The sequence below is a fragment of the Nanorana parkeri genome, unplaced genomic scaffold, assembly GCF_000935625.1.
Source record: "Nanorana parkeri isolate BGI_ZX_2015 unplaced genomic scaffold, ASM93562v1 scaffold122, whole genome shotgun sequence".
In the NCBI taxonomy this organism is placed as follows: Eukaryota; Metazoa; Chordata; class Amphibia; order Anura; family Dicroglossidae; genus Nanorana; species Nanorana parkeri.
In genome coordinates this window covers 1,013,219-1,031,239 of record NW_017306390.1, presented here as the reverse complement: position 1 = coordinate 1,031,239, position 18,021 = coordinate 1,013,219, and the positions used below count along the sequence as shown (strand labels likewise).

General features: G+C 39.7%; 1 protein-coding gene across 1 annotated transcript in view; it reads right to left on the bottom strand.

The window, feature by feature from the left end:
* Nucleotides 1-16,995, bottom strand: part of SYTL5 (synaptotagmin like 5) — an 82,826-nt gene extending 65,831 nt beyond the window's left edge. The window contains exon 1 of the mRNA XM_018553505.1: nucleotides 16,720-16,995. Coding sequence (XP_018409007.1) covers nucleotides 16,720-16,838 — 119 coding nt within the window. The 5' untranslated portion in view covers nucleotides 16,839-16,995. The remainder of the gene's footprint in view (nucleotides 1-16,719) is intronic.
* Between the last annotated feature and the right edge of the window lie 1,026 nt (nucleotides 16,996-18,021).

The window sequence follows — 18,021 nt, the reverse complement described above, 5'->3', positions numbered from 1 at the left end:
CTCGGCCAGCTTCGGCTTTCAGTGCGGCTCAGCCGAGCCGAGGCATATGCGTTCGGCTCGGCTGAGCCGCTCGGCCACGTTCGGGAGCTGCAGGGCTATAGTGAATAGCCTGTACAGCACACCTTCAGTTCTACTGAACCGAAGGGGTCCTGGGGCCGAAGCTAGCTGAAGGATCGGCCGAAGCTACGGCTAGATCCTTCGGCAGCTTCGTGAATAGACCCCATAGTTTGGAGTTAGGACCGCACTATATAGAGGTGCCTTGGCGCGGCTGTGCGGCTTTCACATTTTCTGCAGAAGACGTGTATCTAAACCTCTGTTTTTAACCTTAGCGGTGAGACAAGTTTTTTTTCATGCTGGCTGGTGAGGGTGCTGGGAAACTTTTTGCTATTACTGTTTAAAGCCCTTCCATGTGCACCTTGCTGTAAAGCTAGTAACAAATTGATAAGTGCGTTTGCCATTTGTTTTGCTTGAAATTGTATAAAGGTACCACTGCAGCCTGCATAAATGACTGTGTAGTTAGACAATTCCGGCCCGCCATGAGCTTCTGAGCACTATACCAGTCACATTGTCTGCTATAGCTGTAGTTATCTCCTTGCCCAAGGTGATCTACCCAGTGTTGCCCAAACATTACCCAATAGCTGATCCTTTTTAATTTGAAGGTATTAAACAATAATCATCTAACATCTTTGAGTTAGTTTACTGATATTGAATACTCAATTCACAGAGCTTTAACAAAAAGATCACTATCTTTATTTTTGCCATTTTTCTTATAAGAAGGGTCTTTCATTGATGACTTAGCTTTGCGAATTGAACCTTAAATGGGGGGCACCGCTCCCTCAAGTTATATGTTTTACAAAAATGAAATAAAAGCAGAACAAAATGAAGTACTTTAGAGCGGCATCAGTCACACAATTTCCTTCTAATGACGTGTATCCTATGACCAGCTGGCTGCTGGTTATTTTAAAAATCTTCTACTCACAGTGGTGATCTTTAGCCTTTAGACCTTTTTTTCTAGGTCTGCTTATGAATGCTAGAGCCAATGTTGTCTATGGAAACAACAGAGATAGTTGTTACCCAGTGACCTCGTAATAAATTGTGAATAGCATTGTTACAAGCTTAAACACGTATATCTGGAAACATGTAACCAGTTTTTCAGCATTTCAGAACATAATCTTGAGAAAACGTCAGGGGTAATGGTTTGAGTCTAAAGTAAGCATTCTCATGTGACAGGTATAAATAAGTGTGTCTTCCTTTGATCACAGGATATGATATGTTTCTGACGTCAGCTGAATGCCACATATTGCTGGCTAAAACACACAGGTACACAATGTGATAGCGGCACCAACAACTTTGATGTGCTCTGCTGGGGTCTCTTAGGAACACATTTACAATTTTGATACCAAATAAAATCAACATATAAATCTACACAGGTGCATCTGACCTTGCATTTTATATTCCTAAATCAGTATATAAATGTCTTGCTCTTAAAGGTCTGACAAAAGTTGAAGAGAAGAACAAAAACAGATATCCTTCTCTGTGGCACTATGCCCCTTTAGAATGTCTTTTATAAAGAGCTGGAGGGAGGGTAGAAGCCAGAGGCGTAACTAGAACCTTCAGGGCCCCCGGTGCAAGAAACCATGAAGGCCCCCCCAACCGCCATGGCACCACACCGTTAACAGGAAGGCTGCTGAGGTCCCCAGCAAGCTCGGGACTCAGGTAGCCGCTTGTTTAAAATGTTAGTGTCAGTGTTCTGTCAAGAACTGTATAAACAGCTGTATAAACATTATACAGCAATGCAGAATACCACCAGCTATGCAGGACTACAAGTCCCAGCAATACATTATAATAAAAATCAGCAATGCAGACTACCACCAGCATCCCCCCCTTCCCGGTCCAGACTTACCTTACCTCTCCTCTCATGCAGCACCTTCTTCCGCATCTCGTCGGCCAGTGGGCAGGTTTAAGTGGAGAGGGTCCTCTCTCTCACACAGCAGAATGTGCTGCCTGTCGTGCCTGCAGCACATTCAGCTAAACAAGTTGCTGAATGTGACGCCTCTCTAGCCCCACCGCACAGCCACCTGTACATGCTGAGCGGCACTATTTCGGGGGGGCCCTCTTCTTCCTCGCTGGGCCCCCCCAACAGGCGGACTGCCAGAGCCCAGTCGCAATTGCGACTTCTGCAACCCTGGTAGTTCTGCCAGTGGTAGAAGCATAGGATAATCACTTTTTTGGTTTCCAAAAGAAGCAGCAAGACAAGTTTGTCCCATTGCTTACATTTGATGCATACATGCAGGCACCGGAAAAAGATGACAAGGGAAGAGCGAATTCAGAGTGACCTTTGGGGTATATATAGTGACAGTATGGAACATTGTGGTCTCTGAGCAAAGATTCAAAAGTAAAAAATAGGCTAACTTCTTAAAATCTACCTACAGTATGGGAACCAGTTTGCGGTGAGAAAATCCACTACGGTTTCCAAACGTTCCCACTTTGGACTTTCATAAATATTAATTTTATTCTTCTTATACAGCAGTGAAAAGTTAGGGGTGGTGGCACCACTAGCATTGTTGACTGGTTAGGAAGGCTAAAAAAAAACATTGGCCAAAAACAAAATGTTTCACTTAATTTTCCAGGGTGTAGCATCCCAACAGCTTAGAAAGCATCTTGGTGTTTTCACTGAACTTTTTTTCGTTTTGGACAATATAAGGCAGGATTATAACCCCTGTCAGCTCTTCGTGCCATCTGTGTCCCATTAGGTGATTTCCCTTCACTTCCGGTAGAAAGTCAAAACAGAAAGTGAGAGAAAATCCCTGGTCAGCAGGGTTACCAGAACCACTGTGTCTACTTTCCCATGTATTTGTGTTCTGATGACAACTCAAAATTTGGGATTTTCTTTCACTTCCAGTGTTAAAGTGACATTAAAGGATATTTTTCCCCCTCCCCCCAATGTTAATGTCAGCACTTACCTTAAATGATGTCTCTTAATCCAATCTTCCTCTTCTTTCCCCATGTTTTCATCTGTCCCTCCAGCGGTGCGGCGGCTCTCCAATCCAGCGCTGACTCCTCTCTGCTTACGGGCACTTCCGATCCAGCGGTGTCTGCAGGCGGGTGCACGCGTCCATAGACTTAGCTTGCGTCTCTGCTCGTCTCCGGGCCAAGAATCCGAACTGCGCATGCGCTCGCCCCAAGATCCTTTGCGGCCGCACGAACAGTTCCGGACTCTTGCCGCTGAGCACGCAGCGATAATGAGGTCAGTCTAAACCGCTGTTTAAGCGTTTTGTTTTTTTAAAAACTTTTTGCCTATGTCTACTGCTTGTCAGCAGTAGATATAGGCAAAAAAACGGGAGGCTTTAGAACCCCTTTAATGGTCTCTAGAACTAATAGTGAGGGTGAAACTCCAAAACAGGGACACAGATAACAATAACAACATGACAGGTGTTCTAATCCCTTCCTACTCTATTCTACACCAAAAAGAGGTTTTAGTTTCAGCTGCACTTTAAGAGGACAAGTATTCAAAAGATGTACCGTGTGAAAGGTTAGCACTTGGCCACTGTGAGAAGGGGCAGTTTGAACGCAGTTTGGTATTCATGACCAGGTGTGGGAATGACTGGAAGGGTTGTGGACGCTATTTGTACATAGTGAGGGGCTCCAAGCTTTGTGTCTCTGCCAGAGAAAACAAGCTTGGTAGTTTCTTGTCTGGAGCCCTGGGGCTTTCTAGTGCTTTGGCTTGGATAAAGCCTCCAATCCTAGGTCACCATTTTGCATGGTAGCCAGTTGTCACTTATTGTGCAGCTGTACAGGTCTTTTGTGTGTAAGGTAACTGAGGCTCAGGGTTCCTCCCTGTGCTTTAGGAGAAGCTGCAAGAGAGTAGCACATTGTGTACAGATTATAGGAGGAGCATTTGTCTGTGTCCTGGCTTGACAACCAGGTGTGCTGACTAGGCAGTTGTCTGAGAAAGAAAAGTTAGTATAGGCGGACTGAGTGGACCAAAACAGTCAGGAGGCTAAAAGAGTTGCGTTACTCTGTGTGACGCTAAAAACCCTGTGTGGGAAATCCTGATGTTAGAAATGTTTTCTTTTAAATAAACATGGGTGGCTTGCACAAAGGTTGGTGAATGGACTGAGTTCATGAAAAGCTCTACCTTTGAGCTAAATCCCACAACCGTTATATTTTTTTCATAGGGTGCACCAACATCACACTGAGCAGCATCAGCTTTTTTTGACTAAACAGGACAAGATGATCTTGATAAAGAATTACACAGATACAGAGAATTATTTTATAAGTTTTTTCTGGACCAAACAGGAAGGCAGATGACGGTGGTGAAAAATTACACAAAAACTGAGAATTTTTACTTTTTTTCAGGATGAGACAGGACCATAGCACAGCAAACATTATGTATTTCTAACCTTAATAGAACCAGGAGGCCAACAATACACAATACACAAAAAGACAAAACTAGTAAAGTCTTTATAGGAGAATTATGGGGAGAAGGAAATACACTCATCCCCATAATTAGAGCCAACGTGCGACACTGAAGCTGTCACAAGCCGGCTTTATTGATCGAGAACTCAGTGATCACATACCGCTGATCGCTCAGTTCCTGATCTCCCTGCAGAGAGTGGATTGCCCCCTCCCCTCTCTGTTCCTCCAACATTGACTGGAGGGACGGATAGTGGAGGGGCGGGCACAGCTGGTTCTGCCTCTGGAGAAGCAGAGCTAGCTATCAATCAGGAGGCGGCGTGAATCCCAACAATATTGCAGGCATCCATCCCGGCTTTGCACTGTCAGCATATAGAATATATGCTGAGTTTCGGGTCGCAGGAGTACATTGTAAATGTCCTCCTGCGACCCAACAACAGGGGTGGGGAACCTCCGACCCTACAGCTGTGGTGAAACTACAAATCCCAGGAGGCAATGCAAGATTATCTGCTTACCTTATAAGCATTGCAGAATAGGCATAATGTACTGGACAGAGAGGTTGTTGTTGATGATGATGACGTTTTTTTCATTAAAAAAACTTACATTAGAATACTTTTAACAGAATTATTTATGGGGTATGGAAGTACCACAGCACAGAAACAGCGTCAGAATCCTTGACCATGCAGCATAGGATTGATATATATTGTTCATATACTATGAATAATACAATAATACTATGAATAATATAATATTATTCTATTGTATTGCCATACACTATTCATGTAATTGGAAATACAGTTCATCAGGGAGTGGAAGGCTGCAATAAGTATATGTATCTGCAATAAGTCAGTTGGCAGTGACAGTGACAGGTAGTTCAATAATGCAGTATAAAGGCTAGTTCACACCATATGCAATTGTGATGCAGTCCGTTTTTTTGACTGCTGCAGTCAAAATACATCACAATGCTTTCTATGGTATTTCTTGTGCTTAATTCCCACTGAATGGTGTGGATAAAGCACAAGAAAGCCCATAGGAAAGCATTGTGATGTATTTTAACTGCAGCAGTCAAATAAACGGACTGCATCACAACTGCATATGGTGTGAACTGGCCCTTAGGAACATAGCAGAGTATTGGAATGAAATGCTGCAAGTGGTATGACCAGAACAATGACCAAGCAACATTGCGACAACAGTATGGAGGTAAAACAGCTCTGTGTTAAGACATATTTGAGGAACTTTGCTGCCACAGAAAAATTTCAGAAGTTAAGGTAATTTGGCATTGGGAAATGTCTGAAGCTATAACGACGAGGAGGAAAACAGGTTTGCTGTACAAGAATAACAGAATGATACTGCGGGCTAGTGTGCTGACTCACAATCAGTGCAATGAGAAACACATAAGTTCTCGGCCTGCTTATGTCCCATTACCTAACAACTGCACCTTCTGCAAAGTAGTCCTACAGCCAGAATACTGAGAGGCCCCAGTCCTAGCCCCTATTGCTTTTCCATTTCCTTCCATCAGATCTTTATGTAGTCCTACAACCCAAACAAATGATGTGGTTTTTTTGCTGCTTGATCATGTCAGTCTGCTGTTTCATGTCTGTTCCTGATTCTCATCATGACTCATGACTCTGTTCTTGTATCCATACATACGGCTAGGTTGCCACAAGCCTATCAGCATTACAGCCACCACAATCAAAGACAGCATCAATTTATTCTGGTCACTTCCAGCATCCCCCCCCCCCCCAAAAAAAAAAGTAAGTGTATGTATATTTACATTACTCACTCCATGCACACAAACATTCCAAGCACATCCATCTCTATGTACAGCCACAAACACTGTCAACATCCTCTCACTTGAATGTACAAAAGAGCCCCAATGAGCTACCACAACCATGCCAGCTCTCTGTATGTAAATACACCCCAAAAAGTTTTACTGTGTAAATATATATATATATATATAAGTATAAACTCTCTTCTTGAATAACCTCACTCTTATTTTCACAAATGGCTACTAATGCCACACAACTGAGACTTCCTCATCCACCAGCAAGTTAGTCCCCTGGATGTCCCACCAACCTAATCTTAAGCAATACCATTAATATTGATTGTCCTCTTCCATTAATGCCTGACAAGTGAAGACCATGAGATAGCCAGGAGATATGAAGGTTACAATAAAGGGAAACATTGAAGTGACTTAAATCTTTAAACTTTTACAGAAAAGTGAAGAATGATGCAGCTAAAAAGGTAATAATAGAGATTATTTCAGTAGTGCTATACTTGCTACTCAGCTGGCTGTTTTATGGTCAATCTGACCCAAAAAGAAAGTGTTAAGTGCAAAAACTGTTTAGAAACATTATTGGGAGTTTATGTAAGATTACACTCTACTAATCGTTTCCATCATACCTGAAGTCTTTGTTTTTTGTCGGGTCTTTTCTGCCCGTGCGTGCCCGCTAGGGGGCGCGCGCGAGCAGAAAAAAATTGCCGTCTGGAGACGGCAACCCGCAGATGCAGCAGTGCCGTCCGTCCGTTTTTCTACTACGGGCGGACGGCAAGAGGTTAAGCATGTGATGTTACGTTTAATAACCTATAAAAGTTTATTACACCTATACAATAACAGTCATTTATGTTAGTCTGCCACCAAAAGGTGGACAGCTAGCTATCTAGCAAATCATGACTTTCTGACATATGGTTGTCATTTAATCAACTGTGTCAAGGTAAAGTAATTGCCTTGTAATGTCACTAGAACTGATGTAAATCAGGCAGAAAATTGCTTCATTTGCATTTAATAGGCATGTTCCATGCTGCGCTCACAGGTATTCAATGGCTTTGTGAAATGACAAATTACACTGTCTGTAATAAGACATTTTTATCTAAAACACTGCTGGAGAGAAAAATGCATGCGCTCTGGCCAGAGGGGAAGCTATTAACAACCCAGATAGCAAGGATAACTTGCCACAAACTTGTGTCAGGGTTAAATTGTAATTTTGTTAACTTGCTGCACATATTCCTGGCAAGTTGTAGACTTGCAGAACACTCGCAGCACAAGTTCTAGTTGACACTTTTTGAATTTGTAGCAAATTTGCTTGGCAAGTCTACAGCAAGAGTCCTGCAGGTCTTAGCAAGAGCTCTGCAAGCTCGCTGGTCTGGAGACTTGCAATGCAGACTTGCTGTAATTGTGCAACAAAATTGTGAAACTTGGCAAGTCTGCAAGAGTTTAGCAAGTCATTTTCAAACTTGCAGCACAATTTCTTGCTATCTGGGAAAGAACAATGCTAAAACACATATTCTCCTACTATACCTACACAGCCAGGACCAACAGTTCATGGGCATGTGAATTGAAAAAGAAGAGAATCCATTTTTTTAACATTTCCTTTCATATTAAAGGTTATTATTTGAATGTTCTTTTTATTTCACCTTATTCACGCCAACAATTTATGCAGCGCTTTGCACAGTGCACAGTCACATCAGTCCCTGCCCTCAAGGAGCTTACAATTTACAGTCCCTATATCGCATGCATACGAGGGCCAATTTAGACAGGAGCCAATTAATTTACCAGAATGTCTTCGGCATGTGGGAGGAATCTGAAGTACCCAGAGGAAACTCAGGCAAGCACAGGAAGAACATGCAAACTCCTTGTTGATAGTGACTTGGCCAGGATTTGAACCAGGAAGCCCCAGTGCAACAAGGCAGAAGCAGTGCGCTAACCACTACGCCACTGTGCTGTCCATTTAGAAGTTCTGTCTTCACCCTGGCCTCTTGGTCTGCCTGTTCAGTGTCCAGGAAAGCAATAAAGTTGGAGAGGGAAATCAACATATGTGCTAATATTTTCTGTAAGTGAACCACAACTAGATATTACCGTATATGCCTCCCTGGTGGTTTAAACACATTTTTATGTACTTTACTTTAGGAAGAGCATATAAGACAGGCACTCTAGGATGTTGTACCTTCAAAAATTCACACGTTTTTTTAATAGTTTAATTTCCAATGCGTCGTCTAACAACTGAAACAAATGTTGCTGGAATTTCTTTGGAGCACGTTCAGATATTGGGGTGTACCAATATCGATTATTTAGAATCTCACCATTCCACATAATGTTTACCCGGCATGACCACCACGTTTCCACCATTGTCTGCTGGTTTTAATTATCACATCATGAGCTTTCTGTAATTCTTCTAATGCTTATTTCTGTTCTATTGTGAGATTACCTTCACAATTATCTGAGATTTTTAACATCAGAAGATCCTCACTAACCCTTTTTACAAAATTAAAAATGTTAATATTTTGTGACAAGGGTGGAAACGTGGGTGATCTTGGTTTAAACACAGCCCTACCAGGAATCTTTTGCTCAGTCACCTCTGACTCGAGCTCATCATCAGAGATATGCCCTTCATCCCACAGCTCTTGTAAATCTCTTAGAAGTCTATAATCTTTCCTAGAAAAATTCCAGTCCTTTAATAAACCCCCAAGGGGTTGAATTTCTTTATTATGTATTTGTTTTAATAACAACTTCCAGGCAAATAAGTTGACGACGTATTTAATTAATTCAAGTCTGTGAATTGATTTTGCTGGACAAAAGGTGAGGCCTTTAGAAAGTACCGCAAAAAAGGGTGGGGGTAGTTGATGTGTAGTTAAATTCACCACCTGCAAATCCATCACTGAGGATGTCTCAGCAAGTAGTGATCGAGATTCCTCTTCCATAGAACTCCGATCCCCCATACTGCTCCTCCCAATTTTTTCTTTCATTTCTACTTCCTAAAGTCCCCCCTTTTCTTCTGCCTTTCAGTGGTTCCTGATTAACTAAAAAAGGCCAATGAACAGAAACTTCTGGTTTTGTAATTTCACTAGAATTCCCGGAATTCTCAATTATGCGTGCTTCTTCAAAATTACTGCTACGATTATGTGCGTCTTTGAGTGTATCCTCTTTCTCCTTTTTATTATTTCTGGCTCCTCCACCTCTCCCTTTTTGTTTCTTGGTCTGATATCTAGTATTTACCTTTCCATTGAGTGCCTCCATCCTCTACTGATGATAAACCAGATTCGGTATCCTCTCAGGTAACATCACTAAAATCCCTGGTTTTAAATTTATTTGGTGGGCCTGATCTTCTCTTCTCCAATTTAAAATGTGTCCCATTTATATGCATATCCATTTTCAAAGGCATTTTTTATCCCTTTAAAACCTCAGATCTTTCTTTTCCACTATTTCTTTTATATATTTCTCTACATGAGATTTCACTTTATGGGACTGATCAAATACCTTTTTTCCTTTATGTTTATCAAAGTGGACCAATAAATCATTAATACATAGATCTGTATTGTTAATTTCTGCTTCATAATGTTCCACCAATAGGATTATCATGTTTTTACTGCATATCTTGCAATTATGTTCCCTCTTCCTTTTCAATTGTTCCGTAATGCTTTTTACAATAGGGACGATTTGAATTCTAACCCTTGTGGACATATCTCATTCTCCAAATATTTTTCCAGATAGTTTTTACTCCGCCATAATTTGGATTTGTTTTTATAAGCTTTTTTCAGCCTGAAAGTAACATCTCTAAAACTGTGTTCCTTTGCTAATTCCATTACCTAATTCCTTTTGAACTTTATTGATCAAACAATCTCACTCAATCATGGTTGCGGATACGTATATATATATTATATATTTATCTATCTATATATATATATATATCTATATATATATATATAGCTTGATATCTAGATATCTAGATATATACACACATATAATGGGGGCTAGACCAGATTGGAAGGGTATATACAGGTGAAACTCGAATAATTAGAATATCGTGCAAAGTTCATTTATTTCACTAATGCAACTTAAAAGGTGAAACTAATATATGAGATAGACTCATTACATGCAAAGCAAGATCATTCAAGCCGTGATTTGTCATAATTGTGATGATTATGGCTTACAGCTCATGAAAACCCCAAGAACCCCAAATCCACAACCTCAAAAAAGTAGATTATTACATGCAATCAATAAAACAAGGATTGTACATAGAACAATATCGGACCTCTGAAAAGTACAAGCATGCATATGTACTCAGTACTTGGTTTGGGCCCCTTTTGCAGCACTTACTGCAATTACTTTTCCACGATATTCTAATTATTCGAGTTTCACCTGTAAACCCAATAAATATTTATAAACCTAATAAATATTTGAAACAATATAATTGTAGCAGGCATTTCCTAAAACCTAACAATTATTTCAAGGGTTTCTCTATATTAAAAAGGTTGAGGTAGGCTGTGTAGATCACTTAAAGGAAAGTATTGGCGATAATAAAGTCCTTGCTACTGTCCTCACCAACAGGCCAAAAATTCTACAAGTCAAATAAAATGCATTCAGAAGAAAAGAGCAGGTAAGGAAATATCTGCCTTGGGTTTCTGTGTATATACATTTGCCATTAATAACAGCTTTACTTTGATAGCACTAAATTACTGAGATTTTAAATTTGTTCTCTAACTGAGCATATGAATCTCAGAAAGAGAGATAAATGGAACATAAGGGCTGGCAGACTGAACATAAATTAAACATTGAACTCGCAATATGCTGAAATAAAGCAAATTATATTATTTCAGCAGCATATTTCACAATTTCTTTCCAGCAGTATGTCTGTGATTTATGATTGGTAACTCCGTAGCCTTTGTTCAACAGTATAATGAGTGGTGTCAGTTTTAGCTGGATACATTTTGTGAGCAAATAATTTCCATTTAGGTAACAATTTTCCAGCAGATAACTGCTTTACCTACTTTGGGGAAATTACTAGTTGCCCTGGTTTACTTCCTGCTAGCAGCCTGTGACAGTTTCATTTTCAGTGGGAGGCTGTACAGCTTCCAGCAAGGTTATAAGGAGACATTCCAAACTAGTTATTTCATAGCTGATAAAGATTCAAACACTCGTGACTTGAATATTAAGCATCTGCCTTTTAATTTTCTAAGTTTCAAACCTCTTCCCCTGGTGTGCTTCTTTTTCATCCAGTCACTAGTTTCCAATATTTGGTTGAAAATATGCCACTATAATGATCTTTTCCCACCCTCTTTTATCTGGTAGCTATTACTAGATTGAGCATATTCTGCTCACTCCAAGGGCAGCTATTGCCCACTCCAAGGGCAGGAATTAGGCTCCAGATGGAGAAGATAGACCTAAAGGAAATCTGCCATGAGAGAAATACGTAAGTTGATCTCTTCAACTGAAAATTATATCTACCTGGCTGTCATACTGATGCTTTGGATTCAATACTTTGAGTTACTGACCGAGAAGTCAGTTGCTGCATGCATGTCAGTGACACAGATATATTGGAGCCAGGTAACTAACATTTTGTAAATGAGCCCAGCAACGGCAGCTATTTCTTTCATGACAGATGCTTTATAGTTGACCCATGAGTGAAGCCATTCAATCTAGAGGACATCAAGTGGTGAAGAGGACTTGCTGTGGGGACACCACCATACTGAAGAGGAATAAGAACACTTGTTCACTTGATTCACTTTAAACGGGTTTTGCATTCACATACAAGTCATGGGGATGCAAAACCCACTTAAAGCAGGTCAAATGCAGGTCAGTAGGAGGTCCACTGTAGGTCAAGACACCTGTCAATGTATTCTGAATGAGCTCAGAAGCATCTCAAACTGATGCCTTTGACACACGCCCAATGTCAATTGACCCAGGCCCTAATGCAGCCAAAACCTGCTTTTTTTAAAACTTTTGCTGGGATATTTTTTTAATCTGTAGTTCAGTCTGTAAATGATAAGTGTTATGCTTTTTTAAAATAAGGCTGTGTATTAGCATTAACCTGTGTCCGTTATACAACAGGAATAAAGAGCAACTAACTGGTTAAATAAATTAGCATACAGAACGGCACGGCTAATTTAGGTTAGTGTTAATGTACTGCACTTAGCTGTACATGGGGGCTATATTTAAAAAGAAAGATAGACATTCCTTCCATCACGGTTGAAATCCTCGGTAATAAAATGGCGGAAAACATTCCAGGAGGAAGATCTTCAAGATAAAATACTACAAGGTTACCAAACGGTCAGAAGCTGCACCACTAATGAACTGTGGAGAGAAACTCAATTCTGTATAATACATAGGGCATACTGTGCGTTTGATTTTTCTCACAAAATTAAAGCGGATAGTCCCTATTTAACAGCTTGTCTGAAATGCAATCTCATAGGGGTGGATCCATACCATTGCTTATGGAATTGGTGTTGATGTTTTCTTACTGGCAGAAAGTCATCACACTGCTCGCCAGGGTATTAGGGACTACACTGCCTACAGAACCGTGGTTATATTTATTAAGTTACTGGGAGCCTACCCTACCCTGTGTCTCTTACTGGCTAGACGGGTATTGATGACATCTTGGCTATCTCCCGAACCACCCCACCTAAATCAACTCCTAAAGCTGTTGAAAACGATTCTTTGGCAGGAACGTCTAGAGGCTATGTTGGTTATTGACAACCAAACTAAAACAAAGAAGTATTTGATAGATGGAGCCCTTTCATACTATTTCAATTTCAGGGCACTCAATACACAAAGTGGTTGTCCCCTTCAAATAATCTTTGTGGTATTTGAAAATGGAGCTACAAAGCTCTTTGGGTCATCTGGCCCTCCCCATATGAATTCACAGTAACTACAAGAAAGGAGGCATTTCATACAAGGTGATATGGTACAGACTTTATATAGCACCTCACATGTTCCAAATATGCACTAGGAATTATTTTAAGAAATCCCGAACCCTCTGGTTCCTCTCTACACTGAACATTCTTACTGCCTGGGGGCGGAAGGGCTACTGGAATGGAATACACTACGTCCTCTCATTTTCTCTTGGCTACGACTGTTCTTCTTTTAATCTATGTTTATCTTGATTCCCTTACATTTTTTTTCTTTGAATGGGGGCTGCTCTAGGAGGCGGAGCAGCGGAAACTGGTGAGTCCCAGGTAAATTGTTATGTTATATATATTTTCCACTAGAATTACTTCACCACTTCCGGTTCCGATCAATAACCCGCACAGAAGACGAAAAAAACATGAGGCCTAGTGCCCAGGGCACGGAACCGGGGAGGGAACGCCCAGAAGTAGATATCCCCTGGCATGTTATGTTATAATACAATATATTCTGCTGAAACTAAACATAACTATTTTATCGCTCTTTCTTTTGCCTCAACATATCCTGAATATTACAAGGCATATGCTTCAAACGTTACTGAAATGTGTTGGTGTTTAACAAATGAAAATGTTATCGTATTCGTGTAACTATCTGACACGAATAAACTATTTTCAAAAAAAAAAAAGAATTACTTGACCATGACCAGGTTTTTGATACTAACTTGATGGGGAGCTTATTAGGGAATTTGGTTCAGCAGGGGAGAACACCTTTTAAGCCATAAACAACAAAGCTACATAAACCTTCCGTGCTATTTTCAACTACAGGTTGTCATCAGCTCCAGTCTACTGTATTTATTCAAGACCAATATTCTCTTACATGGTCATGGTTTTGAGACAGAATTTATGCTCAAGTTGCTCTGTATAACTCAGACATCGATTTGTACAGGAAAACAAAAACAAAAATAAATGTTTGTCTTTGTCCTTCATGGCTTTTATTGTAACTCTGCTTATGTTCAACACAATAAAATATTGTGGAAAAAAAATAAAAAGGATAGGTGCTGTTATAGCTGACCTCAAGGATCAATATATAGGGATGCCATCTGTATCCTTCCTCCATTGCTTGCTTGCTTGCTTATTTCCCAGACATCTGCTCTATATGCTCGATCAGAAAGGGAACCTTTATCGCAGTGGACAGAAACCTTTGAAGGATTTAGCCTTTTTCCAAATTAAGGTCAAAGCCAGAATATAGGAATGGGTAGGGCCCACTGGCAAGAACAGAGTTTTAAACTGTTAACTGTTGGTCTGCAGAATCCTTGAAAGTGAGGATGCTTACTACAGATCTAATTGTTTCCCCCTTAAGGCGGGTCACTGACAGACCCACAGTGGGTATAGACCATTGCCCGGCAGAATTCTTCCCAAAAGGGAACAAATGCAGTAGACACTTGGTGGGTATCCAGGACCCATCAGGGTGCCTACAATCCCCATAGAGGACCTCAAAAAATGGATGTAATGGGAAGTTTTTTTGCAGCTGAAGGTTTTTTTAAAAGACCTGAGACTAGAGTTAACAGGCTAATACTCTAAATGCAGGGTAGCGGGTATTGGATCAATAAAAACAGTATCTTTTAAATCTGGGTCAGCAGCAGAAGACTGCAATTCTTCAAAGTTAGCATCTGCAAAAAGAGAGGTGACCCAGAATCAAAGATGGTCACTGCAAAGAGGGCTGGCAGACCAGCAATAGACTCTTGCGGGGAAGGGTGCAGGAGCGTGCTTAGGGCCTCTGCAGAGGAACTGGGTGAAGCTGGCTACAAAGTCTTGAGTGACTGTAGTAGAGAATCCAGTTAATAAGGCAGGGGACTTGGCTTTACCCAACGGAGGCTGATGATGAAGTTGACCCTGTAATCATAGGGTAACAGGATTCCAGATTGCAGACATCAGTGCCCTTGGAGGGTACAGAACAAACATCCCAACTGTAATTTTTATTTTCCTAATTTTGTTTTACACTTTATTTAATTTTTTTTTACACCTTGTAAAAAAAAAAAATGTTTTTCAAACATTTTTGTTTCTCTAAAAGCTAATAGGGGTTAGGTTAGTGGCATATAATGTCACTGTCATAAAAAAAACTATCCCGGGCGCTCTGGGAGCCTCCCGCCCAGGAGAGAAACACTGCTTTTTATTTTTTTTTCTTTATTATGACACGGAGCCATGTCAAAATAGAAAAAAAATATATATATAGTTTTTGCCCATTGGAATGCATTGCTAGATTCCTATTGGCTATTTCAATTTGCAATAGCCTATTTTCATTATAAGGGGTTAATTTTTATAATATTTATAGTATGAAAAATATATTTATATTTTTTATTGTTTTAAATGTATTTTTATTTTTTTACACTTTATTTTTATTTATTTTTTACGCTTCACACTATTATTTTACACCTTTTTTTTCAATCATATCAAGCAGTCATGGTGAATGGATCTCACTATAACTGCTTGATAATTTAATACATTTTTTAAAATTATGGTTATTATTAGGATGCTCCAAACTTAGGAAATAATAACCTTAGTGATTAAGCCTGAAATGCTGATCCTGCAGCATGTCAGGTTCAGATCTCACTACAGACTTCTGATCATTCCCAGAACGATCAGAAGTCTGATACAAGGTTTCAACAAAGAAATATTTTGCTAAATGTTTCTATTGCTGAAACATGTAGCAAAAAGCTGATACACAGTGAGATTTCCTAATCTCCATGGGATCTATTCACAAAGCTGCCGATGGATCTGGCCGTAGCTACGGCCGATTTTTTCTCTATTCTGACATCGCTCCGTGTCAGAAGAAAAAAAAAGACACAGCGGGGTTTCTCTTCTCTTCTTCTTTGTGAATAGACCCCCATGTGTTCAGCTGTCAAACAGTGATAGTGAGTGCGGTAAATACTGCACAGCTATTACTGTGAAATACCCGATCGCTACAAGCGGTCAGGCATCTGTCAAAGCTTAATTCTTTCATTGATGAAAGAATTAAGCTTTTATACAAAAGCTTAATTCTTTCATTAAAGGATGCCTCAATACTGAGGCATCCATTAATAAACAGTAACCGATGATCTCAGTGGTTATTGACTTTTGACAGCTCTAAATAGCTGATCACGTACAGTGTACATGATCAGTAATTTGGGTAGGTTGTGGCGGGATGTACTGTGTAGGTCTCCTGCCACGAAGGAGATACGTTTCTAAAAGACACCATAGGCGAATTATTCATAATTTCTATATGAACATGATTTTACATTCATGGCACGCATAAGCATGTTGGCAACATAACCTCTAACTCCTTTTTTTAAAACAATAATCTATAATATGTTGTTGTCAGTGTTCTTCATTGCATTTCAGCATACTGTATACAAAAAACTGTTAGCTCGACTGAAACCTTGAAGTCATACCCCAGGATGATTACTACTGATATGGGAATGAACAATAAATTATACATCTAATGTGAACTAAAATATACAGCAGCTACAACAAAGAAAACATAGCAGGTTTCGACACATACTGTACACTGAATACATATACCGTGTGCTCAGCAATTCACACAAAGACTTTTCTCAGCTATGTAAATGCAGATGAGAACAAGTCAATGAGATCATCCAAATCTGAAATAGCAGTGCTGAGTTTTAGACAATATCCAATCACACGTCTTACCGTACTCTTTTGTCCTCTATTTTCTTCAGGTTTTCATCTCTTTTCAGCACAGCCAATATCGTGTCCCGTTCTTGATCCAGCAAATGAGACAAATTAAGTATTTCTGTGTTCTTAGACATTGTTTATTTCTGTCAGTTTAAAGAATGTTGATGCTTTACTCTTGCCAATGGTACTTGTGTAATTAGCTTCATTCAGATAGAATACAATGTATTATCCCCAAAACAAATCACAAGTAGTGCATGCAATATACAAGGGCAATGGAGTTTCCAGCTGCAATTTTAACTGTTGGAGATTCACAAGAGTTAGTTTGTAGTTTGTGGATGCTGGGCCATCGACAATGGGCAATCCTCATTGTCATTTAACCTAGAAAAGAAATCAATGAAAATAAATTATTAAAATGCATTAAGTTATCGAATATCAGAAAGTTTCTTAAAGTGGAAATGAACTCAAAAAGTGAAGATATGGTCAGGGAAATTCAAAAAGAGTGAGGTTGAGACACATAAGAAAAGTGTCTCAGGGATACAGGAATAGTATTGTTATTTGCCCCAAATTTACGTACAAGATTGCACGGCATTTAAGAATTTGGTGCAAACCTATGAAATTAGCACTGGCATGTGAGACACACTTTGGGACAGATATATGCACACTAATAAAACACACATGTGGGAATTTATCAAAACTGGAGCAGACAGAATCTGGAGAGGTTGACCATAGTAACCAATCAGCTTCTTTCTTCAATGAAAGATAGAAGCTGATTGGTTGCCATTGGCAACTGCTCCTGATTTTGTCTGCTCCCATTTTGATAAATTCCCCTCATAGATGTGCCACATCTCTATCCAAAATGTTGTATATGTGCCTGAGTTGTATTCTGAGTTTCAAGAATTTATGTGTCGCATACTGCATATTTTCAACCTTGTGTCTGATCTTGTTTCTGATTCTGTTGCATGCCGTATCTAAGATCATTATACCCTCTACAAAAATGTCTAGTGTGTTTAGAAGGTGTGGGTGTTATACTGTACACAGCAAATAAAATACCTAATACTGAACACTTGAAAGATAAAGAAGTGCGCAACAAAAACCTAACATGGGTTAAAATGATCAGCCACTTAGAAAGAAACACAGATACAATAGCATGAAAAAATAGAGCTTAGGTCCAACAGAACTGAATTGAAATAAAATGAAAATTAAATGAACCATGTTAAAAGGTATGCAAACTCTAACAACCAACATATCTTGTTTGCTCTTTTAGCTATGTTGTATATACTTGACATGTACGTTTCATTTCGTTCCAAATGCAAATTT